Source organism: Vipera ursinii (assembly GCF_947247035.1).
Source record: "Vipera ursinii genome assembly, chromosome: 7".
Lineage (NCBI taxonomy): Eukaryota > Metazoa > Chordata > Lepidosauria > Squamata > Viperidae > Vipera > Vipera ursinii.
The window spans coordinates 17568522-17596244 of record NC_139521.1 but is presented as its reverse complement, the minus strand read 5'-3'; the positions used below and the strand labels follow the sequence as shown (position 1 = coordinate 17596244).

The window sequence follows — 27723 nt, the reverse complement described above, 5'->3', positions numbered from 1 at the left end:
AGCATTTTTGGAAACTGCATAGTCTTAATTTTTATGTTATATTGAAATATTTATTTAAAATACTTTTCTGTTTCCAAAATAGGAGAGTTCTTACCATATTCTTTTGTTTAATTTTAATGATATAATTATTGAGTGATTGAATAACTTTTTTATGTCTGTTTAGATCTTAATCAACTGATTGCAATACTGATTATTAAAAGAAATATTAACAAAACCTTGAAAAGTCATTTTTGTTGTTTACATTTTGTTTTCAAAGTGATATTATAACATTATCTAATTATTTAAATATGTGATCTCTTTATGTTCCTTATAGTAAAAATGATGCTACAAATCCATTTAATTATATTGCTTTTATCGGATATAAGGATTGGGACAAATTCATAATAAACTAACTTTTTGACTTAATGCTGAAACGTCAACAGATGCTGTTGGTATTCAGCTTTTATCAGAGTCATATGGCTGAGTCAACTTTCAGTACTTTATCTCAATTTTTTAATTTGGCCTTCCTCTACTTAATTCTATAGGTATAATTAAATTAGACGTATGACAGAATTCCCACCTTCGTATGTTTTGGGGCTTGGATACGGAAAAAAGTGAAGATAATGTGAAGGTATTAATAGATTAACTGGTATTTGAGGTGACTAATTTTTCAATTATTAAGTGAAATTATGAAGTGATTAATCAGAAATAGGTATTTAGCATTCCCATTAATTTGACTACAACAGAAATTCTTCTGGTCTCTGCTTTTTCTTCATAAAGTCTTTTAATTTATCTCTTGCTAATTTGTGAAACAAAATCCTTACTGGAATATCACAAAGCAAACAGGCAGAAAGTAAAGAAAAATACTAGAATAATTTTTTATGGGTTTTCTTGTGTGTAATAACAGTAGAATTTGGAGTGGAGCAAAACTGTTGTTCTCATGTCATATCTAATCTGTTTGCTTTTAGTCCTGGGGTAAATTGTAGAGAAAGGACTGTAGTGTATACCAATAACATTGGACAAGTAAATTTGTATTTATGCCTGTAGTAGCATAAACATTTTTTTAATATTAAATCTGCAAATAGAAGAAAAGGATATTAGAGCAGATTTATTACCGCACATACATTTTTCATCAGTATTATGCAATTATATAGGATTCTAGCTTGTCTGAACTATTAAGAAAAAGAGCTGAACCACTGTCATAGCCTTTTGGAAGAGCCTCCAAGCATTAACTAGCTGCTATTCTGTGGAACATATTTAATTATGTTAAAATAAAGGTGATCCAGTTTTCTGCAAGACATTTAACTGCGATAATAAATGGCAAACAGTGGCACTCACATAGAACGAATCAAGTCCTTAAATATTAGCTACTGTATCCTCTTTCATTCATCTTCCACATGGAAACAACAAATTGTCAAAGCTTCACCTCAGTTTTCCAATCTGATGGCAGATCTGAATGGCAGTTAACTATTTAGAACTACAGTACTCTTGCTTTTGCTTTATGGTATCCAGTTCAGTCTTTATGAAATATAACCATATTATGATTCTAGAATCATAATATATTTATTCTATATTGAATCATTCTCCATGCCCCTGAATTATCCTTAAGGCTTCCCTGAGTATTGAACTAAATTCTACGTCTATCATTATTTGCATGTGAATTTGCCATCTGAGAAATTAAACTTTTGAGGAAAAAATCATTATTTCATCTTATCATATCGAGGAATTCAACACTTCCTTGAGGAAAGTCATAGTAAATTATTTTTCTCTGAATGGTCTATCCATAAAGCATTAGTAGTAATTGGTTTGGAGCAGGCATTTTGGAGGCAAAGCAATGTATTCTAATGTTGATTTGTAAATTCAGAGATCTGCCTCCTAATTATCTTTTAGCAATTATTTTTGCCCCAGCCCTTTTGCTGTTCCTGAGATTCAGTGCCATCCCATTTATGCTTGTAGAAGGTGATTTAATAATATGCTCTATTTAGATTGCCATTGCAGTTCACCACTGCAGATACTACAGTAGGCACTTTATTAATTGCTCATATCCTGTTGCATTGCCATTACCTTAGCATTGGCAATCAGTTTAGTTATATTTTCTTTTGGCCCAGCATACGAGCTGGGCTGAATCTGACAGAATCTTATTAGCACTTTTTATTAGCAGATACCACCTCTGAAATTTCTAAGAAAGTGGCTTAATTTTGTTCTGTTCCAATTGCAATTAGATGTCATTAGATGTCATCTGGTGACATCAACTTATTGCCTATTATTATTCATTTGTATATTCTTATAAATATACTTCATTTGATTTGATTTTAACCATTTTTGTCTATCACATGCATTCATTTTCATAACTTGCTTTATTATCATCATAAACATATATTTTGTTTATTACTTCAATATTGTTTTTGACCATAAACGTATAATAAATAAAAATTGCAGGAAGTGTTCTGCTATTTACACATAAACATAGATTCTAGTATCGGTGGCTTAATCAGAGAGATCAAGAGATCTGATTAAAGGAAAGGAAAGCTTTTCTTGGCATCTGATTTTTATGACAGCAGCAGTTAACCTTAGAAAACATCTTGTACATTTTGTTAATGCAGTATCCTATTCCTATACTTTGAATAATGATGAGGAAATCTAGATCTATCGAAGGAAACACATTTCTGTCTTTATGATTTATTACTGTAATAATACTCCCTATGCCTTCCTGCAATCACCATTTCATGGCTAAACCTACTACAGTCTTTGACTTACAACAAAATTCAGCCCAAAACAAAACTGTTGTTAAATGAGCTTTACCCCATTTTACAACCTTCCTTGCCACAGTTGTTAAGCGAATCACTGCAGATATTAAATCAGTAATATGGTTGTTAAGTGAATCTGGCTTCTCCATTGCCTGGTCCAAACTCACCTAGCTGGTTTCCTACCTAAGGCAGGACTAGAACTCACAGTCTTCTAGTTTCTAGCTGGTGCCTTAACACTTCACCAAACTAGCTCCATAGCTGATATTCTATATACATCTTACTAAGTAGAGATGTTGAAATAAATGCCCACATAAAAAGGATTCCAATACTACCCCAGATTTCACTTCCATTTTCTGCTTCCTAGGATGGAGGGATTGAAATTCTATACTTAAGTCAATAATAAAGTTAACATATATGACAAAAGTTAAAATATCAAAACTTAGTTTACTGATAGTAATTGTAATTTATACCTTAAAATCTTCACAGGGAATTATTCAACTTGCTATAAATTTGCTTAAAACAGTGTTAATTTCATATCATTCAGTTTTACCATAGACATTGAGAAATGACTTTTTCCATCAAATATATTGAAGGCACATACAAGTCTTCCACAAAAAATTTGACCTAACCATACTAGTCTAAAGACAATAAACCTTGGATTCCACATTTTACAAAGGCGCACCATGAAATATATTAATATTTTCTAATATTAAATTGTTTAATATTAAATAGTTTCTAATTAATATTAGAATCAATAACAAAGAACAAAATGCCCCTTGCATTAAAAACTGATGAGGATGACGACATTGCTGAATATTCCATGAAGCAGTTGGGGGAGTTCTGCTGCTAAACCTACTGAAATATATTGACATCAACAAAGTTAAATATAAAAGAGAGAGAGAGGGGGGGGGAAGGGGGGAGAAAAAAAGGAAAAACACATAGTAGTGTTGCAAGTGAAAAAGCAAGCAGAGCTTCTATAGGATTTATGTTTTTTAATTGTTCTTTATAGCCAAGGTCATATAAATAAAAAAGCTAGCTTAATTAGGAAATGTGGAGATAAAGTGCCTGAAGACAAATAAGCAACAAATAAAATAACATTTAATCCCCCTTCAAAAGGAATTCAGCTCTAAGGAGCTAAGACATTTTTCTGCTTCCCCATGATATAAAATCAAAAGTGTCATTTGATTATGCCAGAACAAAGGAATACAGAATTCTTCTAAAATACTTATACAATATTTCTCTTCATACTAAACATCATTCTATGTTGTTCAATTTCCTGAGTGTAATATCAGAGAAACATAGGATATACTATTTTTCCCATTTAATCACAAAAATGAATTGTCCTTTTGCTATATTTCATTTTGTACAGGTAATCTAAGAAATCTCACAGTAAATGGCTGAGCTTTAATAGAATATGAAAAGAAGAAACTGGAAAGTGGCGATCCTTACCTTTGTGAAAACCAATTCTTTAACATTTTTTTAAAAAATATTTTATTAATTTTCCCATTTCCCATTTAAGTATTTAAAAAGCAACGTGGTGACTGGGTTAATCAATAGTTCGATAACAAAATCTTTAGTGCAAATCTCAGGTTACAACATCAGATATTTGTTCTCTTTTTCCCTTAACATTTACTGTCTCATATTTAAGCTGGTACAGTTATATAAACTCAATAAAAACATCCTTATTACATTTATCAATAATTTTTTTAGCTTATACATATCTTAATTACATTCAATCTTCATAAATAATCCATATCCTGTTATTTTTACCCAATTTTTAGTTTCTCATTAATATTCCAATTTAACCTTTGATATTTATAATTTTCAGGCTTTGGGTAACCAACATTTATTTCCCTTGTCTCAATTCATAACAAAATATAATATCCAAAATACACATTTTATCTATATGAATGTAATCTTGTTGTATTTCCTAAAAGCTATCTATTTCCCACCATATAAAATCATCTACTTAATAATACAATACACCTTTAATAAATCAAAATTATGTATATTACCTGGGTTAATCAATAAATCAAACATATTCATAATAATTAATTTTATTTTCCCTTTTAGGTGTAATTTTTAAATATTAAACAGATAAAATCCTTATTTTCAACTAATTTCCAAGTATTTTAAATCTAATGACCAAAATTCCCCTTATCTCAACATCTCCCTTTAATACTATAATTAATAATATGAAATTCCCTCTTAATAAGTCAAAACCCCAGTTTTCTTCAATCTTATTCTGGCTTTCTTCCTTTGCCAACTAGGCTTCCATATCAGTGCTTTTAGATCGTCAAATAGATCTCCCTCTATTATTATATATATTATTTGAAATGAAGGAGACCATTTAATTGCCAGTTTTCTGGAAGGACTAGTATTCATTAAATTGTCTCCCTGTTATTCCAGTTCCACATTGTCTCCCTGTTATTCTAGTTCCCCATGCTTGCTCTGATATATTTGTTGTCCATTCAATCTGTTCTTCTTTTTCAAATTTCTTCTGATTTATATAGAAAGTTATTTCCATTTTCAGTGTTGTCACTTCCTTTTCTGGATTTTCCGTCAGCTGTATTTGTTGGTCAATTGAGTCCTCTGTCTTAATATTTCATTGTCCCACTTCTTCTGTTATCTTCTGCATCGTTGGTTCTTTGGTTGTAGTCAAAGTTTGGGTTTGTGTCTCTAAGCTGGCATCTTGATCTTTTATGTTAGGTCTTATTTTATCAGAAGCTGAAAGAATGGTTTCATGTATTGCTTTCAACATGGAAAGAATCTTTTCCTGGTCTTCATCCATCTCTTTCACATGTTTAAGAATAGTCTTTCTAATAAAAGTTGTTTGTCAAGCAAAATTTTATAAACCAAGGTATTTCAACATCTCATATAGTGACCAATATTCCTCAAGTAAAGAGATAGGAAAGCAATTTCCCACATATAACTCTGAAAGTCACTAAAGGTTTACATTCACAGTTCAAGTAGCCCAGCCGCCCAGCTGTTCTCTTATAACTAAGTATCTCACAGATGGTGCCAAGGTCAGAAAAGTCTTATCTAAGGTCTGGGCTTCAAGCCAAGTCTCTTTTAGGAAATAACAAATTGTAATACCAAATTTCACCACAAGATGTCACCAATGCCATTTAAGGTTTTTTAAATCCAAAATTTTCTAATCCTTTTTCTAAATTTATTTCTTTTTTAGAGATAAAAACGAGTCTCCAGTAAAAATAGGAAAATTTTTGGTCCCCAAGTTTCAGGACCAAATAAATCCAATTAGATTAAAATTGTTCTTTTAATGCTTTGATTCCCCTGGGTAGTCAGTTGCCGCTATTCTTAGAGGGTGGGATAAAAATTCCCTCTCTCCTCACAGGGGGATAGATATTTTGAGCAGCTCTTAGAGGAAGAGAAGGTACTTAGGGTAAAGAGAAGATCAGATCTCACCCAGTTTCATCTGCATTGCTTTCAAAGTGCTTAATGGTGAGTTTGACTTTGGCTGTCTGCAGCCTAATGACAGGCCATATTGCTATGGCCAATCTTTCCTCTGCCAGTTTGGAAGGCTGCCCCGGATTGAGCAGAAGGGCTACTGCCCTCCTGCAATCAAGCGGGGATCCCCTCCTTGCTCGTCATTGCTACAGGGCGACTTTCAACCCTTTCCAGGGTCCCCAGTGAAGGGAAATTGGATGTGGAAGATGGAGCTCACCTTCCAAGCAATTGCGGCAGCAAAGTGGAAGCCACCTTTAACATTATAGCTTCCTAGAAAGAAAGAAAAAAATCCCTGTTTTTTTTTTGCTTTTTCTTCATGTATACTTTAGCTGAACAAAAGAGAGAATCCAAGAATATTATTTTATCCTGAATGGATCAGTTGTAAATTATAAAATATAATTTAATCTGCAATGTGAATTATTAATTTAGCAGACATTTTATGATCTTTCTATTCCTCACCTGCAAATGAACAGCCTTTGCATTTTTCTCATTTGCTTCCTGAACTATAGTCAGAACCCATTCATTCCCTGGGGGGTGGTTCTCTTTCAATTCTTCCCATTTCTTTCTGTGGGTTCTGCCATTCTCATGAGGGGGAGGGGGGAAGGCTCTGTGATATGTTTTCTACTTTGTTACAGTGTGTCCTTTCTGCTGTTTCTATATACTTACTCTTTGAACTGTTTCTCCCTTGTTGTCAACCTGGGGTGAGAAAGGAATGTGCCTCAGGGCATCTGCCTTGTCTCTCGCTGTGGAAGGGAAGGTGTGAAGACCCAACAACATCTTCACAAGCATGGGAACAGACCCCGTTATCAGCTCCATTCCCACAGTGGACTTTACACCTAGGAATTGGCTCATTTAAACCAGATGAACTGTCAGGGTGGGATTTGCTTGGGACTCTTTTAACCTATTGATCTGAGTGGGAAACCCTCAGATCCTGCTTTCTATGCTTACTATCAGTTTCTCCTAATAAAAGTTCCTTTTGAGATGAAACAATTCTAAGGGTACTGCTTTCTTGGGATGAGGTTTTGAAGTGGGCCCTGACACTATTGCTCCAATGGAACACATTGCTGAATTTATTTCAGAATCATCCAGGCAAACCACAATATCTCTCCTATAAATGGACAGGGCATTTTGTAGTTCTAATTTAAGTGACTATTAAGTGTTTATAATAATATAAACACTGTGGGAGATATCAGAGAATTGCAATACCCATTCAGTTATAGCACAATTTTAACCAAAAGTCTTTTTTCAATTTTGTTTTTATTTTGTTTTAATGTCTTCAAAATCAAGAGTGCTAATTGCTTCTATAATATGTCCAAACTATAATAATTTGAGCTTCATCATTTGTGCCATAAATAAAATACTTATATAATCTATATTCAGTTCTTCAGTTTATGCATAAATATATTGGTTAAACAGCTAATACATGGAAAAATGCTTCAAAGGAATATTTAATGTTACTGGTATATTTATTTCCAGTTTGAACATTCCCCGTTCATATTTTCTTGTAGCTTTGCTGCATGTGACCACTCCATAGTATTGCAAATGTTTGTAACTTTGATTTATGAACTTTTGACTATACAGCTTTATATCTGAGTACTTGTCCAGGACTAAAATTGCAATGGTAGTTATATATCCTGGCTATCTTGACATTTTTTTCCTAGTCTATAAACTACAATGCATGGTATTCAACTGAAGTTGGCCTTTGTAAAAGGTTATCAGGGTTAATAACATACAGTATATTAAACCTCTGATAAGTACATATTTTGTAGGAAAGCTAATGAAATGGTTGTTTAAAATGCCAGTGCTGTGGTGTATCAAATGCAAAGCCTATTTAATTAAAATGAGGTTTAATTTTTTTGTACTTTTTTACCCTATTTGCGTGGATTAACAGGCTTGAAGCATCTCTTTTCTGGTTAAGAAAAACTTTTACTTGTTTCTTGCTTTGGTAATGGACTAATCTGGACTGAAGTGGTGTCAGTCTTTTTTACTTCTGATTTTATGAGAGCTGCCTCTCACAATTATTCAGCTGTGACAGAATCATGGTATGATTTTTTAAAATATGATTTTTAACTTTAAAATTTGGATACTAATATTGCCTAATATGGTAAAAACTCTAACACTTATGTTATGGGCTCAGATGCTTCATTTCCTTCATGCATAGATTTCCAGAAATCAAGTTATGCTATTCTTTTGTAATAAAAGAAACAAATGGTAATGACGAATCTTAATGATTTAGGTTTGCTTTGTATTATTGTATACAGTTTCATGTATCCTAGTTCATGCATTAAAATTTCATGTTTCATTTACAATTGTATGTGCTTTCATGTATCATGCTTCAAATTCATGTAGTTATTAGTACATTTAGAAATTAAGATCTTTTTGAGTCTTTTGATTAATTGAACAACTATTGATAGTTAGGAGTTTGATCCTGACTGGCTTAAGGTTGACTCAGCCTTGAATGAGAATTCTGGGTCGATTCATTTGATCATCCCTTTGTTCCCTTGGCTAGTCATCTATTCTCAGGACTTCCAAGGTCGGTAAAATGAGGACCCAGATTGTTGGGGGCAATATGCTGATTCTGTAAACCACTTAGAGAGTGCTGTAAAACATTATGAAGTGATATATGTCTTAAGTGCCAATGCTATTGCTATAAAGGTGCAGAAAAAGAATAAGTAAAGCTTTTTTGGTTTTTAACAGACAGCAATCAGCTGAAGACCTTGCAAGAGTACCTGCTAATTCTACAAGTAACATCTTAAATAGACTTCTGCTTACTTATGATCCCAGGATAAGACCAAATTTCAAAGGTTGGGTAATGTATAACAAAGTAGATTTATTTTAATTTGATTTGCTATTCTAAATGTTTGTGGCATCAATAATTTGCATTTTAATTATTTATTTCTGTAAATTAGCTAGACATTGGTAGGTGAGAATTGATTAGAGTTCTAACTATAAAACAGGATATAAATTAAATGTCAGATTATGTATTTTAAATGTAAGTTAGAACATTGAATTTGCTGTAAATACTGTAAACTAACATAGCTGTCAATCACTATAAATTAATATACCATTATATGCAAAAATTTATCTGAATTATAAGCTGAGCTAACCACATTTTAGTAATTATTACTTTTTCATCTGCCCATCTAATATTTGGTCATAATATACCATTATATACAAAACGTTATCTGAATTGTAAACTGAGCTAACCATATTTTAGTAATTATTACTTTTTTCATCTGCCCATCTAATATTTGGTCATACTAAGTAATAAATTGTTTATAATTTTTATGGCTTTTTTTCTGAAATTTTCTTCATAAACTAGAACTGGGTATATATTCATTAAAGAATATAGAATTAGAATTACTTTTTACTTGCTGTGTATTTATAAATCTTTTATTTAAGAGTCAGAAACAAAAATAAAAGGATGAAAGATGAAAGAGAGAAAACAGAATAAAAATTCTTATGCATATGTTTTAGGAATTCCAGTGGATGTAGCAGTGAATATTTTCATTAACAGTTTTGGATCAATACAAGAAACAACTATGGTGAGATTGAGGTTTATTTATTTATTTGGATAATCAATGTTTTTCTTCATTAAACATAGTCATTGTGATGGGCAATAATGTTAGAAGAAAGAATCTCAGAATAGTTAAAATTAAGGCAGTCAGAAATAGTCAACACTCAAAATGACAGTTTAGAGTCAAATGACTTTATCAGCATTTTAAAAAGTTTGGATGAACATTACTCAGGGGCAAATATTAAGGAAAAAAACAGTCCTAAGAAAGGAATGATCTTCACCTTTGAATCCTCTACTGTATATTTACTATACAGTATCTGCATAAGAGATTAAAATTTTCCTTTCTTCTAAATGTTTATTATCTTTAAAAAATTTCTTCCCAAGGCTGACATAGCGTTATGGATTGATCTATAGCTATACTGAGTGGATGTGATAGATGTCTTTCTATCTGGTGCTCTAAGGCACCAGCTAACTCATTCCCACAACAGTTAACTTAGTCCCTACCAACATTCAATTGATCAGTGGTTCCCTATGACATTAGAACAGAGTCATGAGAACTGTGTTATTTAAACAAAGGCTTTTAAATTTAATCACTAGTTGAATTTTTACCAAAATGCTTTTACGTTTCATTCCTAGTTTGTCTTTGTCAAGAGTAATGGTTCTAAAATGAAGCAAGGGAGATATTTAATGAATTTGCAATAACCAATGACATACATATCTTTCTGATGTCAAATCTTCCCTTGATTTTATTTTGAAATCTCCCTTGGAAAATTCCAGTATATCATCCTAGGTTAATCACCTATGTTTAGCTATCATTTCTCTTGCATAATATGCTTTTTGTCATGACAGCCACAAAAGTACACAATTTGGGTTTACTATATATCTATTCCATATTCTGAATATGGCATGCCTAACAAAATGATTTTTAAAATGTACATTATCATTAACATTAACCATAAATAACCATGCCACCCAAACCTCAAAGCATGTCCTTATACAGGTAACTCCAATATCTTCTATTTCTTACAACAGCCACTCTTTTATCCAAGCTAAAAAGCAGGCAACAAAGTATAATTTCAAATCAGATGAAACCAAGTTTGTTCTTTTTTTGACATTATAACATCTTATACTTAGCTCAGGGGTAGGTAACCTTGGCTCTTTTATGACTCGTGGACTTCAACCCCCAGAATTCCTGAGCCAACTGGCTCAGGAATTCTAGGAGTTGAAGTCCACGAGTCATAAAAGAGCCAAGGTTGCCTACCCCTGACTTAGCTTATGGCTTTTTATCCTGCTGCAAAAGTTTAATATGTTAAATGGTTCATCAGTTGTCAAAACAGGTATTGTCTGGAACAAAAATAATATCTTAGGTAAAACATTCATCTTAAGTCAGAGATTCTACCCCAAAATGACAATTGTATATTTTTCCATCTTAACATATTTTTTAACTTCATTGCATGTCTTAACGTAATTATTTTGAAAAAGTATACAATTAATATTTGTCAATTTAACACCCCAATATTTCCCCTTTTCTTGAATCTTCAAACCAGTTTTGTTCATCAATTTTGTTTGATCTTGTATTTCATATATTTGTCTCTTCAGTTTATTAATATTAAAGCCAGCTAAATGCTAATTCTTTTAATTTTCTCATTTAATGGATCTTCCAATAGCAACACCAAATTATCTGTAAAAGCTCCCAATACTTTTTAAGTTTTTATACCCTTTATTCTTTCATCTTGCCTTACATCTCTATTCAAAATTTCAAGAAGCAAAATAAAAGAGTATCTCACATTGTTAAATCTCCATTAACAATAATGTGTGGTTTCTGTGAGGTACAAATGAATTTACCCATTTTATAAATCCTCTTCAAAGTTAATATCTTTCAAAACTTTGAATAAAAAAGGTCAATTTAAATTATCCATAGCTTTCTCCACATCTAAAAAAATTAATACACCTTGTTTTTTATTATGGTGTTCCAAGTATTCTGTAACATCTAATACTATTCTGACATTAGCTTTTAATTGTTTTTTAAGATAAAAACGGCATATAGATGTCTGTGTGTGTGTGTGTGTGTGTGTGTGTGTTTTCTCTTGTTTGTATTACTGAAATCTGAGATCTGAGGGGCAGTTCCTCTCTTGGAGATGTGTCCAAACAGCTTTATATATGGCATCATCCATTGAGCCATGGCTGGAAGAATGCTGTGGTAATTGCAATTAATATTTAAGAAACTCTAGTGGTTTTCAAAACTGTTTTGCAGATTGCCAGATGTGAAGTCTTGTTTGTGAATTTGGGCTGCAGGGATCAGAAAAGAAAGTGGCTTGTGAAAAGAAAGTTTCCTTGCTTCATAGCCCTGTTTGGGGTATCATGGTCTGTTCTGACTAAGGAGGGGTTGCAAAAATACCTGCAGGCCCACCTTGAGGAATATTCTAGTAAACTGTCCAATAAAGTTGATCAAATTTGCTTGGAGGTCAAATTCAGCTATAGAGATCCTTTATTATTGCCTGAGGAAGGGTCTGGCCCAGTTATCTAGTAAGAGTTCAAACCTGTCACCCAAGATAAAGTAGACAGAGTTCTTGGTGCAAAGGGCCAGGCTATTTGCAGGACCACTTACCTCCCATTGTCTCTTTGTGCCCTGTTATATTAAATAGAGACAGCATATTCCCAGGCCCTCATATCAAATTATGATCTATTATTGGAGCCTTATGTATGGGGCAGTGTGAGGCTTGGGTCCAAGAGTGATGGTGCATAAAATTTAGCTATACAAATCTTTTCAGTGACTGACTGACTGATTTAATGAAATAGACATGTATTATTGATTATTATTATTTATTAAATTTGCTTGCTGCCCATCTCACCATGAGGCGAATCCATATATGGAGTATGAAAATGGTTTCTTGATTTAAGCTTTGTGAGTTTTGCTAACATTTCTGTCAACTGAATATACCGAATATCTGCTTTAGGTGTTAACGTATTAATTCATTATCCTGGGAACAGCTCATCGGGGCAGCAAAGTGAAAGAGCCTTGGTGGAGCAGTGGGCTAATGCTTCCTTAAGTAACACCAGCTGCCTGCAATTAGTGCAGGTTCGAGTCCCACCAGGCTCAAGGTTGACTCAGCCTTCCATCCTTCCGAGGTAGGTAAAATGAGGACCCAGATTGTTGGGGGCAATAAGCTGACTTTGTAATAATGCCGCTTGGGGTGTGTGTGTGTGAAAGCCCTAATAAGCAGGCATATACATAGAATGAAGGCTACTGCTAAGTTTGTAAGCCGCCCTGAGTCTTCGGAGAAGGGCGGGATATAAATGGAATTAAAATAAAATAAAATAAATAAATAAACTCTTCTTTATTTTGGCGTCTAATAGCTTGCCACTTTGAAAGAATCTATACCCCATTAGACTGTCATATATCTCCTGTAACCTGGGAACTCCATTTTCGGAAAATGTATGAAGACCCCTCCAGCGAGAGTACAAGGTCTGTAATGAAGGATTTACCTGAGTGGCCTCCAGTTTCAGAGTCTGAAATTAAATCCCTCATTGGCCAACTCAGGATAGGGAAGGCGCCAGGAACTGACTTCATTTCAGCTGAATTACTAAAGAATAATATGGAGTGGTGGATACCCATCCTGGCAACACTATTCACCTATATTGACTCCACCGGCCATATCCCCGAGGATTGTGGTCCCAATTTATAAAAAGGGAAAGAGAGACAACCCTGCCAACTACAGACCAATAAGTCTGCTAAATATAATCAGCAAACTCTATACCAGGGGTCAGGAACCTGAAACAGTGAAAGAGCCACTCGGAACCGGTTCCCTCACAAAAGGAAAAACTGGGAGCCGCAAAAAAATGTTTGCACATGTGCGTACATGTGCACATGCGCAGAACAGGGTTTGACTGAAGAGTGGAGCCAAGGCGAGATATGCACCTACCCTGCATATTTGAATTGATTGGTTGAACTTTTTTAGTCCCGCTTTTTTTTTTTGGACTGCACATGGCAGAGGACTGGGAGCCGCAGGAGACAGCTGAAAGAGCCGCATGCAGCTCCGGAGCCACGGGTTGCAGACCTGTGCTCTATACCAAACACCTTCAAGATAAATTAAAGGAGTGGCTGGAACTTAGGAACCTGATTGCTGAAGAACAAGCCGGGTGTAGAGAGGGGAGAGGCACCATAGATCAGTGCTTAGTTCTTCATCATTTGATTGAAAAATATGCATCAGATGGACCTGCATCATTATACGCTGCCTTTATAGATCTTAAGGCAGCTTTTGACATGGTTACAAGGACTAAGCTATGGGAGAAGCTGGAAGCTGCCTCAATTGATCACAGACTCCTCCATCTGTTACGTGCCTTACATACCAAAACATCCCTCAAGGTGAGGTGTAATACGCAAGAGTCTCTCTCGAGGTCAGTTGAAACTCAAAAGGGGGTTAAACAGGGGTGCTTTTTGGCCCCCTTGCTCTTCAATTTTTACATAAATGATATGGTAAAATGGTTAAATAATCCAAATTACCACCCCCAAAAAATAGGTGACCGAAGAATTGCTTTGCTGCTCTATGCAGATGATGCTGTGATTCTCTCCAGTTGTCATTAAAAGAGCCTTGCGAGCCCTTGTCCAGTATTGCAGATATAATAAACTGGACAAAATTATGAGAAAACAAAGGTTATGGCTTTTGCAAAAAGGCCAAAATGATATTTAAATAGCCACAAAATAGAGCAGGTAACCACCTTAAGTACCTAGGGCTGGTCACCCATGCCACTGGCTCACAAAAAGTCCATGAAGAATATGAAGCTGCCTCTGGTCAACGATCAGCAAATGCCATTCTTAAATTTTTCCGCACAAAGGGAGGACGCTATGTTCAAGCTGCAATCAAGCTCTTTCCGGCCAAGTCGCTAGCACAGCTTCTCCACGGGACCTTGCTCGGACCCTCAGCTTCGTGTTTTACATCACTGGAATGAGTTCAATCCAAATTTATCAGAACAATTCTCCAGATGCCGCCCTGTGTCCCAAATGCACTTCTGCGCCTGGAGACAGGATTGATAAAAGTCTTAGCAAGAATCTGTATAGCTTCCTTAAACATCTGGCTAAGGCTTAATTGCTTTCCGCAAGGCCTTGCTCCGTTAATTCTTCAAGATAAATTCTCCTCTTCATGGATCTAGACCAGGGGTGTCCAAACTTTTTTCAAAGAGGGCCAGATTGGATGAAGTGAACATGCTGGAGGGCCGAACATTTTTCCGAACATTCTTTGAACAATTACAATTAAATGCAAATGAATTATTTTATGCCAAGTTAATTGCAAATGGCATACTTTTCATTTTATAACATAAGATCAACTGACAGCTGAGTTTTCACAATGTATTTTAAATAAATTTTAAAAAAAAACTTACTGTGTGAGCTGTTACCAGAGAGTCTGACCTTGTCAAACTTACTTTGACTGTCTGGTAACAGCTCACACACTTCCACCACTTCACAAATTCTGCTAGGCCAGGGCCCTACCTACCCCTGTCCAGCTCCCCACATCCCAGCCCATAAAATGGCTGTGAAACACAGAATGCGCGCACGTGCACACACACACACACACACACACACACACACACGCCCTTCCCTGGATGTCGCCAAGGCCCAGGGGAGCCAGAGGGCTTCGAAGCCGGGGCAGCTCCGGTGGCAAAGAAGGCGCGCCCTCGCTGCACCGGCACAGACGCCGCGCCAAGCCCGCGGCGGGGGGAGGAGCGTGGCGGTTCGGCCAGACAGGAAAAGGTGCGGGAAGCGACCGCCGCCTGGTAATGGCGCCCGGGCTCACAACGTGGAGGCGGTGTAGTGAGGCTGACGGTGCGCGCCTGGCCTGGCTGAGCGGGAGAAGGGCCTGGCGGGCGGAGTCTCTGAGCTGGCACCAGGCAGAGCAGAGTGTGCGCCCCGGCCGAGCTTTGCTCGGCAGCAGCGCAGCCCGGCCGGCCACTCCCTCGGCGCTCTTCCCTCACTGGACCGCGGCCGCCTCGCCCTGAGCGCGCGCTTGCTCGCCGCCTCCACGTTGTGAGCCGGGGCGCCGTTACCAGGCGGCGGCCGCTTCCTGCACCTTTTCCTGCCTGGCCGAACTGCCACGCGCTCAGCCAGGCCAGGCGCGCACCGTCAGCCTCGCTGCACCGGCACAGACGCCGCGCCAAGCCCGGGGCGAGGGGAAGGATCATGGCGGTTTGGCCAGGCAGCCGGCCCTTCATCCCACCGGAGGAGCGGCAGATCGGCGCGGCCGGAGTCGGGAAAGCCACTAGAAGGGGGAGGGAAGTCACCTCTCCCCGCCGGGGGGTTGCCCAGCCCGTCCCGGGAGGCTGACATGTCTGCAGCTGAAAAAGTCGTCTCGGATTCCATGGCGGAAGGTCACCCCCGGGAGTCCAGCGCCAGGCAGGGCTGAGAGAGGGAGGGGGGAGAAAGGGAGGGAAGGAGAAAGAGAGAAGGAAGGAAGGAAGGAAGGAAGAAGAGAGAATGGAGGCAGGAGAGAGGAAGAAGAGAGAGAGAGAGAGAAAGAAAGAAAGAAAGAAAGAAAGAAAGAAAGAAAGAAAGAAAGAAAGAAAGAAAGAAAGAAAGAAAGAGAAAAGAAAGAAAGAAATCGGAGGCTTGGACAGACCCCGCTCCAGGCTCCGGGGCCACCACCACGGAATGCCCAGCCTCGGGGGGGAGTCTTCTGCAGGCGTGCCCTGGCCCCCTCCCCTCCCCTCCCTCCCTCCTGCAGCCCGTCCCCAAGGCGGCGCCCGCGGGTCCCCGGACTCACAGCATGCAGAGGGCGAAGGCGCCGGCCATGCTCTCGCTGTCGCGCACCAGGAAGCTGCCAGCCCGCCCGGCCCATGCCAGCAGCTCCTCGGCTGCCGCCCGGCTCAGGTCCTTGTGGTACCAGAGCGGCCAGCCCAGCACCGCCGGAGCCCCCGCGCCCGGGAGCCCCAGCGTCGCCGGGGCCGGAGCCGCCGCCATGGGCAGCCGCGGCGTGCAGGGAAGGTGCTCAGCGGGATGGGCGTGCAGGCTGAGACCCCCGCCGGCCACCCCTGCCTCGCCCACAGTGCCGCATGGCCCGACCGGAGACCCCCGGCTGCTCAGGGCATGCCCGGCCCAGCGGCTCCTCCTCTGGGCTGCGCTCTGGCCGGGATGAGGGCGCGATCCGCTCTCTGCGCGCTTCCCCTGCGCACTGGAGCCGCCCTGGGCCCCGAGCAGGCCTGGTGGAGGAGGAGGAGGCGGAGGAAGCCGTGTGGAGCCCCGGAGCCTGGCTGGCTGGGTGGGGGCGGCAGCTGGGCCGGCCTGCGCTTCCTGGGGCGGCCCCTCGGCGTGGGAGGTGGGAGCAGCTCCCGAAGGGGCGGCCCTCAATCAGAAGGGAGGGCCGTGGGAGGGCCGTATTTACATACAGCAGGGAGGGCTGTTGCGGGCCGTATTAAACCGCCCCGCGGGCCGCAAATGGCCCGCGGGCCGGACTTTGGACATGCCTGATCTAGACAGTCAAGTCCAACCTTGCAAAACTAAGCTTCTCGTCAGCCTCAATTCTCAAATTGGACTATGTTCAAGCAAAACAAACCTTGTGTCAAAGGGTAGAGGACATCGAGAGGCAAGCGGACTTAGGTATAGCTCCACTGTTTCTGGCTCCAGACTCTATTAGATACGTGGTTACACCTGCCAGGTATCCTAGTCAGTTGTAGTCAGTAAACCACCAGAAAGCATTCTCGCTTGCACAGTGCCATGCATTTCCATCAGCAAGTATAAAAAGACACCACTGTCTGAAAGACTGTTCCTGTGGCTCAGGAGAGGTGGAGACCATTGGACACATACTCCTTCGATGTTCCTTCTACAGAGCCATTTGGAAAAAACATATCCTCCCCATAATTGATAGGTATCCTGATCGTTCAGAAAGTACCGTATATACTTGAGTATAAGCCGACTCGAGTATAAGCCGAGACCCCCAATTTCACCCCCAAAAACTGGGAAAAGTTGTTGACTCGAGTATAAGCCGATCCGCCGTTCTGCAAGCCTCCGCCGCCGGTGGAGGCTGGATCCGCCATTTTGCAAGCCTGAATACACAGGAATACCCTGTGTGGCCGCGGCTCTCGGGGAAGCCCTGGCTGTCCACTTCCTCACTCCACGCTGCCATTCGGGGCCCGCGCGTTCCCCGGGCAAATCGCGGCGCCCAGCAGGCGAGGAAACACGCCCGTTCCAGTCGCCCCCCCTTCCCTCAGGAGACGCGAAGCAAGTGACCGCCCGGAGCTTACCGAGGACTTGCGCGCGGTCTCCGTTCCTCCTGCCGATGTTTGGGGAGGTTTGGGCGCCTCCCCAAACCTCCCCAAACGTCAGCAGGTCTCCGTTCCTCCGCGCAGACCTGCCGACGTTTGGGGAGGTTTGGGCGCCTCCCCAAACCTCCCCAAACGTCGGCAGGTCTCCGTTCCTCCTGCCGACGTTTGGGGAGGTTTGGGCGCCTCCCCAAACCTCCCCAGGTCTCCGTTCCTCCGCGCAGACCTGCCGACGTTTGGGGAGGTCTGGGCGCCTCCCCAAACCTCCCCAGGTCTCCGTTCCTCCGCGCAGACCTGCCGACGTTTGGGGAGGTTTGGGCGCCTCCCCAGGTCTCCGTTCCTCCGCACAGACCTGCCGACGTTTGGGGAGGTTTGGGCGCCTCCCCAAACCTCCCCAGGTCTCCGTTCCTCCGCGCAGACCTGCCGACGTTTGGGGAGGTTTGGGCGCCTCCCCAGGTCTCCGTTCCTCCGCGCAGACCTGCCGACGTTTGGGGAGGTTTGGGCGCCTCCCCAAACCTCCCCAGGTCTCCGTTCCTCCGCGCAGACCTGCTGACGTTTGGGGAGGTTTGGGCGCCTCCCCAAACCTCCCCAAACGTCGGCAGGTCTCCGTTCCTCCTGCCGACGTTTGGGGAGGTTTGGGCGCCTCCCCAAACCTCCCCAGGTCTCCGTTCCTCCGCGCAGACCTGCCGACGTTTGGGGAGGTTTGGGCGCCTCCCCAAACCTCCCCAAACGTCGGCAGGTCTCCGTTCCTCCTGCCGACGTTTGGGGAGGTTTGGGCGCCTCCCCAAACCTCCCCAGGTCTCCGTTCCTCCGCGCAGACCTGCCGACGTTTGGGGAGGTCTGGGCGCCTCCCCAAACCTCCCCAGGTCTCCGTTCCTCCGCGCAGACCTGCCGACGTTTGGGGAGGTTTGGGCGCCTCCCCAGGTCTCCGTTCCTCCGCACAGACCTGCCGACGTTTGGGGAGGTTTGGGCGCCTCCCCAAACCTCCCCAGGTCTCCGTTCCTCCGCGCAGACCTGCCGACGTTTGGGGAGGTTTGGGCGCCTCCCCAGGTCTCCGTTCCTCCGCGCAGACCTGCCGACGTTTGGGGAGGTTTGGGCGCCTCCCCAAACCTCCCCAGGTCTCCGTTCCTCCGCGCAGACCTGCTGACGTTTGGGGAGGTTTGGGCGCCTCCCCAAACCTCCCCAAACGTCGGCAGGTCTCCGTTCCTCCTGCCGACGTTTGGGGAGGTTTGGGCGCCTCCCCAAACCTCCCCAGGTCTCCGTTCCTCCGCGCAGACCTGCCGACGTTTGGGGAGGTTTGGGCGCCTCCCCAAACCTCCCCAGGTCTCCGTTCCTCCTGCCGAAGTTTGGGGAGGTTTGGGCGCCTCCCCAAACCTCCCCAGGTCTCCATTCCTCCGCGCAGACCTGCCGACGTTTGGGGAGGTTTGGGCGCCTCCCCAAACCTCCCCAGGTCTCCGTTCCTCCGCGCAGACCTGCCGACGTTTGGGGAGGTTTGGGCGCCTCCCCAAACCTCCCCAGGTCTCCGTTCCTCCGCGCAGACCTGCTGACGTTTGGGGAGGTTTGGGCGCCTCCCCAAACCTCCCCAGGTCTCCGTTCCTCCTGCCGAAGTTTGGGGAGGTTTGGGCGCCTCCCGAAACCGCCCCAGGTCTCCGTTCCTCCGCGCAGACCTGCCGACGTTTGGGGAGGTTTGGGCGCCTCCCCAAACGTCGGCAGGTCTGCGCGACGTTTGGGGAGGCGCCCAAACCTCCCCAAATGTCGGCAGGTCTGCGCGGAGGAACGGAGACCTGGGGAGGTTTGGGGAGGTGCCCAAACCTCCCCAAACGTCGGCAGGTCTGCGCGGAGGAACGGAGACCTGGGGAGGTTTGGGGAGGCGCCCAAACCTCCCCAAACGTCGGCAGGTCTGCGTGGAGGAACGGAGACCTGGGGAGGTTTGGGGAGGCGCCCAAACCTCCCCAAACGTCGACAGGAGGAACGGAGACCTGGGGAGGTTTGGGGAGGCGCCCAAACCTCCCCAAACGTCGGCAGGTCTGCGCGGAGGAACGGAGACCTGGGGAGGTTTGGGGAGGTGCCCAAACCTCCCCAAACGTCGGCAGGAGGAACAGAGACCTGCCGACGTTTGGGGAGGTTTGGGGAGGCGCCCAAACCTCCCCAAACGTCGGCAGGTCTGTGCGGAGGAACGGAGACCTGGGGAGGTTTGGGGAGGCGCCCAAACCTCCCCAAACGTCGGCAGAAGGAACGGAGACCTGCCGACGTTTGGGGAGGTTTGGGGAGGCGCCCAAACCTCCCCAAACGTCGGCAGGTCTGCGCGGAGGAACGGAGACCTGGGGAGGCGCCCAAACCTCCCCAAACGTCGGCAGGTCTGCGCGGAGGAACGGAGACCTGGGGAGGTTTGGGGAGGTGCTCAAACCTCCCCAAACGTCGGCAGGAGGAACGGAGACCTGCCGACATTTGGGGAGGTTTGGGGAGGCGCCCAAACCTCCCCAAACGTCGGCAGGTCTGCGCGGAGGAACGGAGACCTGGGGAGGTTTGGGGAGGCGCCCAAACCTCCCCAAACGTCGGCAGGTCTGCGCGGAGGAACGGAGACCTGGGGAGGTTTGGGGAGGCGCCCAGACCTCCCCAAACGTCAGCAGGTCTGCGCGGAGGAACGGAGACCTGGGGAGGTTTGGGGAGGCGCCCAAACCTCCCCAAACGTCGGCAGGAGGAACGGAGACCTGCCGACGTTTGGGGAGGTTTGGGGAGGTGCCCAAACCTCCCCAAACGTCGGCAGGTCTGCGTGGAGGAACGGAGACCTGGGGAGGTTTGGGGAGGCGCCCAAACCTCCCCAAACGTCGGCAGGAGGAACGGAGACCTGGGGAGGTTTGGGGAGGCGCCCAAACCTCCCCAAACGTCGGCAGGTCTGCGCGGAGGAACGGAGACCTGGGGAGGTTTGGGGAGGTGCCCAAACCTCCCCAAACGTCGGCAGGAGGAACAGAGACCTGCCGACGTTTGGGGAGGTTTGGGGAGGCGCCCAAACCTCCCCAAACGTCGGCAGGTCTGTGCGGAGGAACGGAGACCTGGGGAGGTTTGGGGAGGCGCCCAAACCTCCCCAAACGTCGGCAGAAGGAACGGAGACCTGCCGACGTTTGGGGAGGTTTGGGGAGGCGCCCAAACCTCCCCAAACGTCGGCAGGTCTGCGCGGAGGAACGGAGACCTGGGGAGGTTTGGGGAGGCGCCCAAACCTCCCCAAACGTCGGCAGGTCTGTGCGGAGGAACGGAGACCTGGGGAGGTTTGGGGAGGTGCTCAAACCTCCCCAAACGTCGGCAGGAGGAACGGAGACCTGCCGACATTTGGGGAGGTTTGGGGAGGCGCCCAAACCTCCCCAAACGTCGGCAGGTCTGCGCGGAGGAACGGAGACCTGGGGAGGTTTGGGGAGGCGCCCAAACCTCCCCAAACGTCGGCAGGTCTGCGCGGAGGAACGGAGACCTGGGGAGGTTTGGGGAGGCGCCCAAACCTCCCCAAACGTCGGCAGGTCTGCGTGGAGGAACGGAGACCTGGGGAGGTTTGGGGAGGCGCCCAAACCTCCCCAAACGTCGACAGGAGGAACGGAGACCTGGGGAGGTTTGGGGAGGCGCCCAAACCTCCCCAAACGTCGGCAGGTCTGCGCGGAGGAACGGAGACCTGGGGAGGTTTGGGGAGGTGCCCAAACCTCCCCAAACGTCGGCAGGAGGAACAGAGACCTGCCGACGTTTGGGGAGGTTTGGGGAGGCGCCCAAACCTCCCCAAACGTCGGCAGGTCTGTGCGGAGGAACGGAGACCTGGGGAGGTTTGGGGAGGCGCCCAAACCTCCCCAAACGTCGGCAGAAGGAACGGAGACCTGCCGACGTTTGGGGAGGTTTGGGGAGGCGCCCAAACCTCCCCAAACGTCGGCAGGTCTGCGCGGAGGAACGGAGACCTGGGGAGGCGCCCAAACCTCCCCAAACGTCGGCAGGTCTGCGCGGAGGAACGGAGACCTGGGGAGGTTTGGGGAGGCGCCCAAACCTCCCCAAACGTCGGCAGGAGGAACGGAGACCTGCCGACGTTTGGGGAGGTTTGGGGAGGTGCCCAAACCTCCCCAAACGTCGGCAGGTCTGCGTGGAGGAACGGAGACCTGGGGAGGTTTGGGGAGGCGCCCAAACCTCCCCAAACGTCGGCAGGAGGAACGGAGACCTGGGGAGGTTTGGGGAGGCGCCCAAACCTCCCCAAACGTCGGCAGGTCTGCGCGGAGGAACGGAGACCTGGGGAGGTTTGGGGAGGTGCCCAAACCTCCCCAAACGTCGGCAGGAGGAACAGAGACCTGCCGACGTTTGGGGAGGTTTGGGGAGGCGCCCAAACCTCCCCAAACGTCGGCAGGTCTGTGCGGAGGAACGGAGACCTGGGGAGGTTTGGGGAGGCGCCCAAACCTCCCCAAACGTCGGCAGAAGGAACGGAGACCTGCCGACGTTTGGGGAGGTTTGGGGAGGCGCCCAAACCTCCCCAAACGTCGGCAGGTCTGCGCGGAGGAACGGAGACCTGGGGAGGTTTGGGGAGGCGCCCAAACCTCCCCAAACGTCGGCAGGTCTGTGCGGAGGAACGGAGACCTGGGGAGGTTTGGGGAGGTGCTCAAACCTCCCCAAACGTCGGCAGGAGGAACGGAGACCTGCCGACATTTGGGGAGGTTTGGGGAGGCGCCCAAACCTCCCCAAACGTCGGCAGGTCTGCGCGGAGGAACGGAGACCTGGGGAGGTTTGGGGAGGCGCCCAAACCTCCCCAAACGTCGGCAGGTCTGCGCGGAGGAACGGAGACCTGGGGAGGTTTGGGGAGGCGCCCAAACCTCCCCAAACGTCGGCAGGAGGAACGGAGACCTGCCGACGTTTGGGGAGGTTTGGGGAGGCGCCCAAACCTCCCCAAACGTCGGCAGGTCTCCGTTCCTCCACGCCCTGCCTGCCTGCTTCTTTCCGCTGCGGAAAGAAGCAGGCAGGCAGGGTGCGGAGGAACGGAGACCTGCCGACGTTTGGGGAGGTTTGGGGAGGTGCGCGCGCACCTCCCCAAACCTCCCCAAACTTCGGCAGGTCTCAGACGGCGGTGGCTTGGGAGAGGTGCGCGCGATCCCGGAAGCACCAAAGCCTCGGCCGCGCACAAGTCCTTGGTAAGTTTTTTTGTTGACTGGAGTATAAGCCGAAGTGGAATTTTTCAGCCCAAAAAGTGGGCTGAAAAATTCGGCTTATACTCAACTATATACGGTATTTATCTCCAGTGGCTGCTTAAGAATGAGCAGGCAGTGATCATGGTGCAGGTGGCTAGATTTTGTGCAGCAGCATTGGGGATTCGCCAGAAACATAAATAATCATTTTAGATCTTTTTAATAATCTTTTATAATTGATTTTATTACGTGTTTTAACCAGTTTTAGTCTATACTCAGTGTATTTTTATTGTCAGGCCAGTATGATTCAGTTTTTCTGAAGCTAGCTTGTTTTTGATATACTGCCTGTAAAACTAGGCAGACATTGGTCACCCATTGATTGCTTCATTGATTGTAATATATTGCTTTGTCCTCTTGTGATGGTTCTGTTCAGTTTTGTTTTATTTGGATGTTTGATTTATGTGTGGCCTCTGGCTGTAATAAATTGATTGATTGATTGATTGATTGATTGATTGATTCAATAAATGTAACAGTTAATATGTTTAATATATTTCAAACAGGATTACCGAGTTAACATCTTCTTAAGACAGAAATGGAACGATCCTCGGCTTAAGTTGCCCACTGATTGGAAAGGATCTGATTCACTAACAGTGGATCCTACCATGTTTAAATGTCTGTGGAAGCCTGATCTGTTCTTTGCAAATGAAAAGAATGCTAACTTCCATGATGTCACTCAAGAAAATATTCTCCTATTTATATTCCGTGATGGAGATGTCCTAGTCAGCATGAGGTGCTTTATATATTCCACTGATTATGAATAGTTTTAAGGAAACTCCATAGTTATAGGCTTTTTGTTTTAAATAATATTATCATAAGTAAACAAGGTGTTATAAACCAGAAAATTGGACTGTTTTAATAAAGTCAATTTAGAGTGCTTATTCAAATAGTGATTATTCAAAAATAGAGTGATTATTCAAAAAGGCTGAATAATCATCATGCCTCTTGCAAGCCACAAAATCAAAATCAAATGCAATATAATCGCTAGCTTAAGCGCATGTACATTTAATACACATACACAGTGTGACTACTTTATTTCCTAGGGAAGTATTTTTTTGTTATTTATGTATTTAATAAAACAGAACAAAGTAGGGAAAAACTCAAAAATGCAAAAAAGAGAAGTGCAGATATGAATATTAAATATAAGACTTCTTGTGCTGATATACAGTACAAGTATTTAAATTTGAACATTTGTCTTTCTAACTTATGGCATATTTGAATTGCTTTTAAATTTCACTTTATATTTCCAGATTATCTGTTACTCTGTCATGCCCGTTGGATTTAACTTTGTTTCCTATGGATACACAGCGTTGCAAAATGCAATTGGAGAGCTGTATGTAAATTACATTTTACATATTTATATCTGTCTGTCTGTCTGTCTATCTCTTATGCTTAATAATTGAATATGCATGTTTAGAACGATGATAGACCTTCAGATCTTCCAACAGTGCACTCATCACTCTTGTAATTGACTCAACTCCACCTTGGTGCCTCTTCTCTTTCCTTTGACCTTTCCCATAATTATATAATTCTCTAGAGAGTAAATATTTGTACAATATGTCTGAAATATAATAACTTATGCCTTGAATGAGAATTCTGGGTTGATTCATTTGATCATCCCTTTGTTTCCTTGGCTAGTCATGTATTCTCAGGACTTCACAAAAGTATCAAATCTGTTTCTATCTTGCTTCTTCAAAGCCCAAACTTCACTTTCAAAATGTGTCAGAGGGAAACCATTACCTGTGGCACATCATAGCATTTGAAGGTTTCATGGCTATATATCAAATACCAGTTTGTGGCATATTCCTTAACTGTTGGTTACTTCAATGTTGACAGCACAATGACATTACCATTTTTTCTAAGCACATTCCAAAGCTTGACATGATGAACATAATCAAATGCATTTCTATAATCAATGAAAACACACCCACTTCCCTTTGGTATTCTTTGTATGTCACACTATATATGTGCGTTAGCAGTAATGTTTCATATTCCTTGGCCTTTTCTAAGCTTGAATAAGTGACATCTCCTTTTCCATGATCCTAAGCATTATTTCTTAGCATGTTATATTAAGAATATTGTGCAATAATTTGCACAGTCTGTTCTTTGATATTAATATGCACAGTAGATTAACCTTTACCATTATGTTGTCCACTATGACATTCTCCAGATCCAATGGCATAGCTTGGTTAGAGCCTTTACTGATTCTTTTTCTGTTGCTTTCCATATGTCTGTACAGGCAATACTTGACCTACAACCATTCGTTCAGGGACTGAAGTTACAGTGGTGATGAACGAATGGTAGTTACATTTGGTTCTTTCAAGACCTCCACAGTCATGTGATTGCAGTCTGTGCACTTGGCAAATGATTAACATTTACAATGTTGCAGTGCCTGTGATCATGTGATCATAATTTGCAACCCTCCTTACTGGCTTCTCCAGAAAGCCAATGGGAAAGCCAGCAGGGAAGATCAAAAGTTGTCGGGATAACTCTCTCCCACCCTCTGTCCCATCCATGCAACCTTACCTAGTCCCTATGCACTCACACATACCAGGCATTCACATATCCCATACGTTCTTCCCAACCAGCATCTTAGTGGACTCTCCCTATAGTTTGTTATGCTCTTGCTCACCCTCTCACAACTTTGTGCACCCTCCCCAACCTATGTCATGCCCTCCTTCACCTTCTCGTACTCTTGCCACATCTTCACAACTACACACCCTCATAGAATTTCTGTGCTAAATAATACAGTTGTAAAACATGACCACATCATTTAACAACAGCAATCCCTGCAATCACAATTGCCATCATTAACCAATTTCTACAATCCATGAGGCAACTTCCTGTTGTCTTCCAGAAACCAGGGGGAGAAGGGGATGGTTTAACATGCAACCTAGATCCTGTGCATGTGCAAATGAAGTTTCACTCACTCGCCTGCCACTTTCCCAGCCTGGTTCCTAATAGGCTTCAGACCGGTACTGGTCTGTGGCCTGAAGGTTTGGAACCCCTGCTATCCATATCTTGTATCCTCTCTATATACATACTGAATAATGTATACAAAATATGTATTATATTCATATGTGCTTGATAACCAAGTTAAAAAAAATCTCTTCTATTAGTATAAATTCTAGTCAATTTTAGCAGAATATCCCAATTATTGCCATGAAATCTTCCTATTAAAATTTTATGTTTGTGTATGCATGTGTGTGTGTCTAAATAGGCACACACACAAACAAATATACAGTATTTGGTAAGCCTGCACTTCTGTATATATAGACTTGGGTGTAAATCTACATTAAATTCTGTAGGATTTATGTTTGGTTTATCTTTGAATAAAAACCTCCATATAATAGTAATGTAAATTGTACACAGGGCATGTGATGTATTTTCATAATGCTGTTCTGAATCTTGAATTTTTCATAGACACTATTATTTCCTTGGAATATACATTTTTCTTTTAAACACTGAAAACACTTAAATAAAGCAATTGCCTGGAAATAACTAAATAATAAGAAAATGCAGATTATTAGAAGAAAATTTTAAAAAAATGCTAAATAAAATGTTTATAACCGACAACAATATTTAATGGATAATTTGAGGAACATGAAATATCAGTATCAAAGGCTATCTTAATTAGAGATTTCCTGAGTGGAGGTATATATACATATCCACAGTGCTTTTTTGTCATAGAATGCACGGAACGGTATTCCGGCACCTTTTTTCTGAAGGGAAGAACCAGCTCCTTCTGAGCTGCCAGCGCGAATGAAGCTCTGGCTTGGTGAAAGGAAGCTGCCTGGGGAAATTGGGGGCATTGAAGGTTGACCCGGAAACACTTCCACAGCCCTGAAAGCAGACCCTCTTCTCTGCCTTGGTTCATGGGGCTCCCCCCACCACCGCTGCCTATCCTTGCTCTCGCGTTGGCCTCCAGGGACCAGGACTGGCTCCTGGAGCAAATCTCTTTGAGGACCAGGCACACTCCCAAAGCAGCACCACCACCACCACTTTGGTTGCTCTGGTTCCGAAGGAAGCCTCTTTGTCATCAGAGGTGGAGGAGGACGAGGTGGCAGAAGACATCCCGGCTCTGAACAAGCGCCCACTCAAAAGCCCCAGTAATGGCATCCGTCAGCTGATGCTGCTCACGTGATCTGTGCCTCGGAAACTCCCTAAAGCGGTTTCCCCCCCCACTCCATAAAGGGCTTTCAATTGGAGCCAGAGCTGTGCATGAGTTCTGGCACTTTTTTTTTTTTTTACAAAAAAAGCACTGTATATCCATATATTCCTTAGTCATCTGTCCCAGACTCAGGGTTATCAAAGCCACAACTGAAGAGTCATTTGCTACTTCTGGTTTTCAGTCATCACTTCTTTTCCTTCTTTCTTTCTTGAATTCACCTCAGTTAAAGTGTTTAATATCAGTAGAAAAGCTACTAATCATAACTTGGGAAGAATGGATGGGCAGCCATAATTTTAGTTTATCCAAGACACAAACGCAATTATGTTTCAATGAGGATGGGATCTGATGGGCAATGATGCTGGCAGGGAAACCTGTAATTAAAAATACTATTTGTGG

General features: G+C 43.7%; 1 protein-coding gene across 1 annotated transcript in view; it reads left to right on the top strand.

Moving 5' to 3' along the window:
• GLRB (glycine receptor beta) overlaps nucleotides 1-27723 on the top strand; it is a gene marked incomplete at both ends in the record, with an annotated part of 52910 nt that overhangs the window by 7751 nt on the left and 17436 nt on the right. The window contains 4 exon segments of the mRNA XM_083366932.1: nucleotides 8892-8998; nucleotides 9672-9739; nucleotides 23660-23889; nucleotides 24407-24489. Coding sequence (XP_083223058.1) covers nucleotides 8892-8998; nucleotides 9672-9739; nucleotides 23660-23889; nucleotides 24407-24489 — 488 coding nt within the window.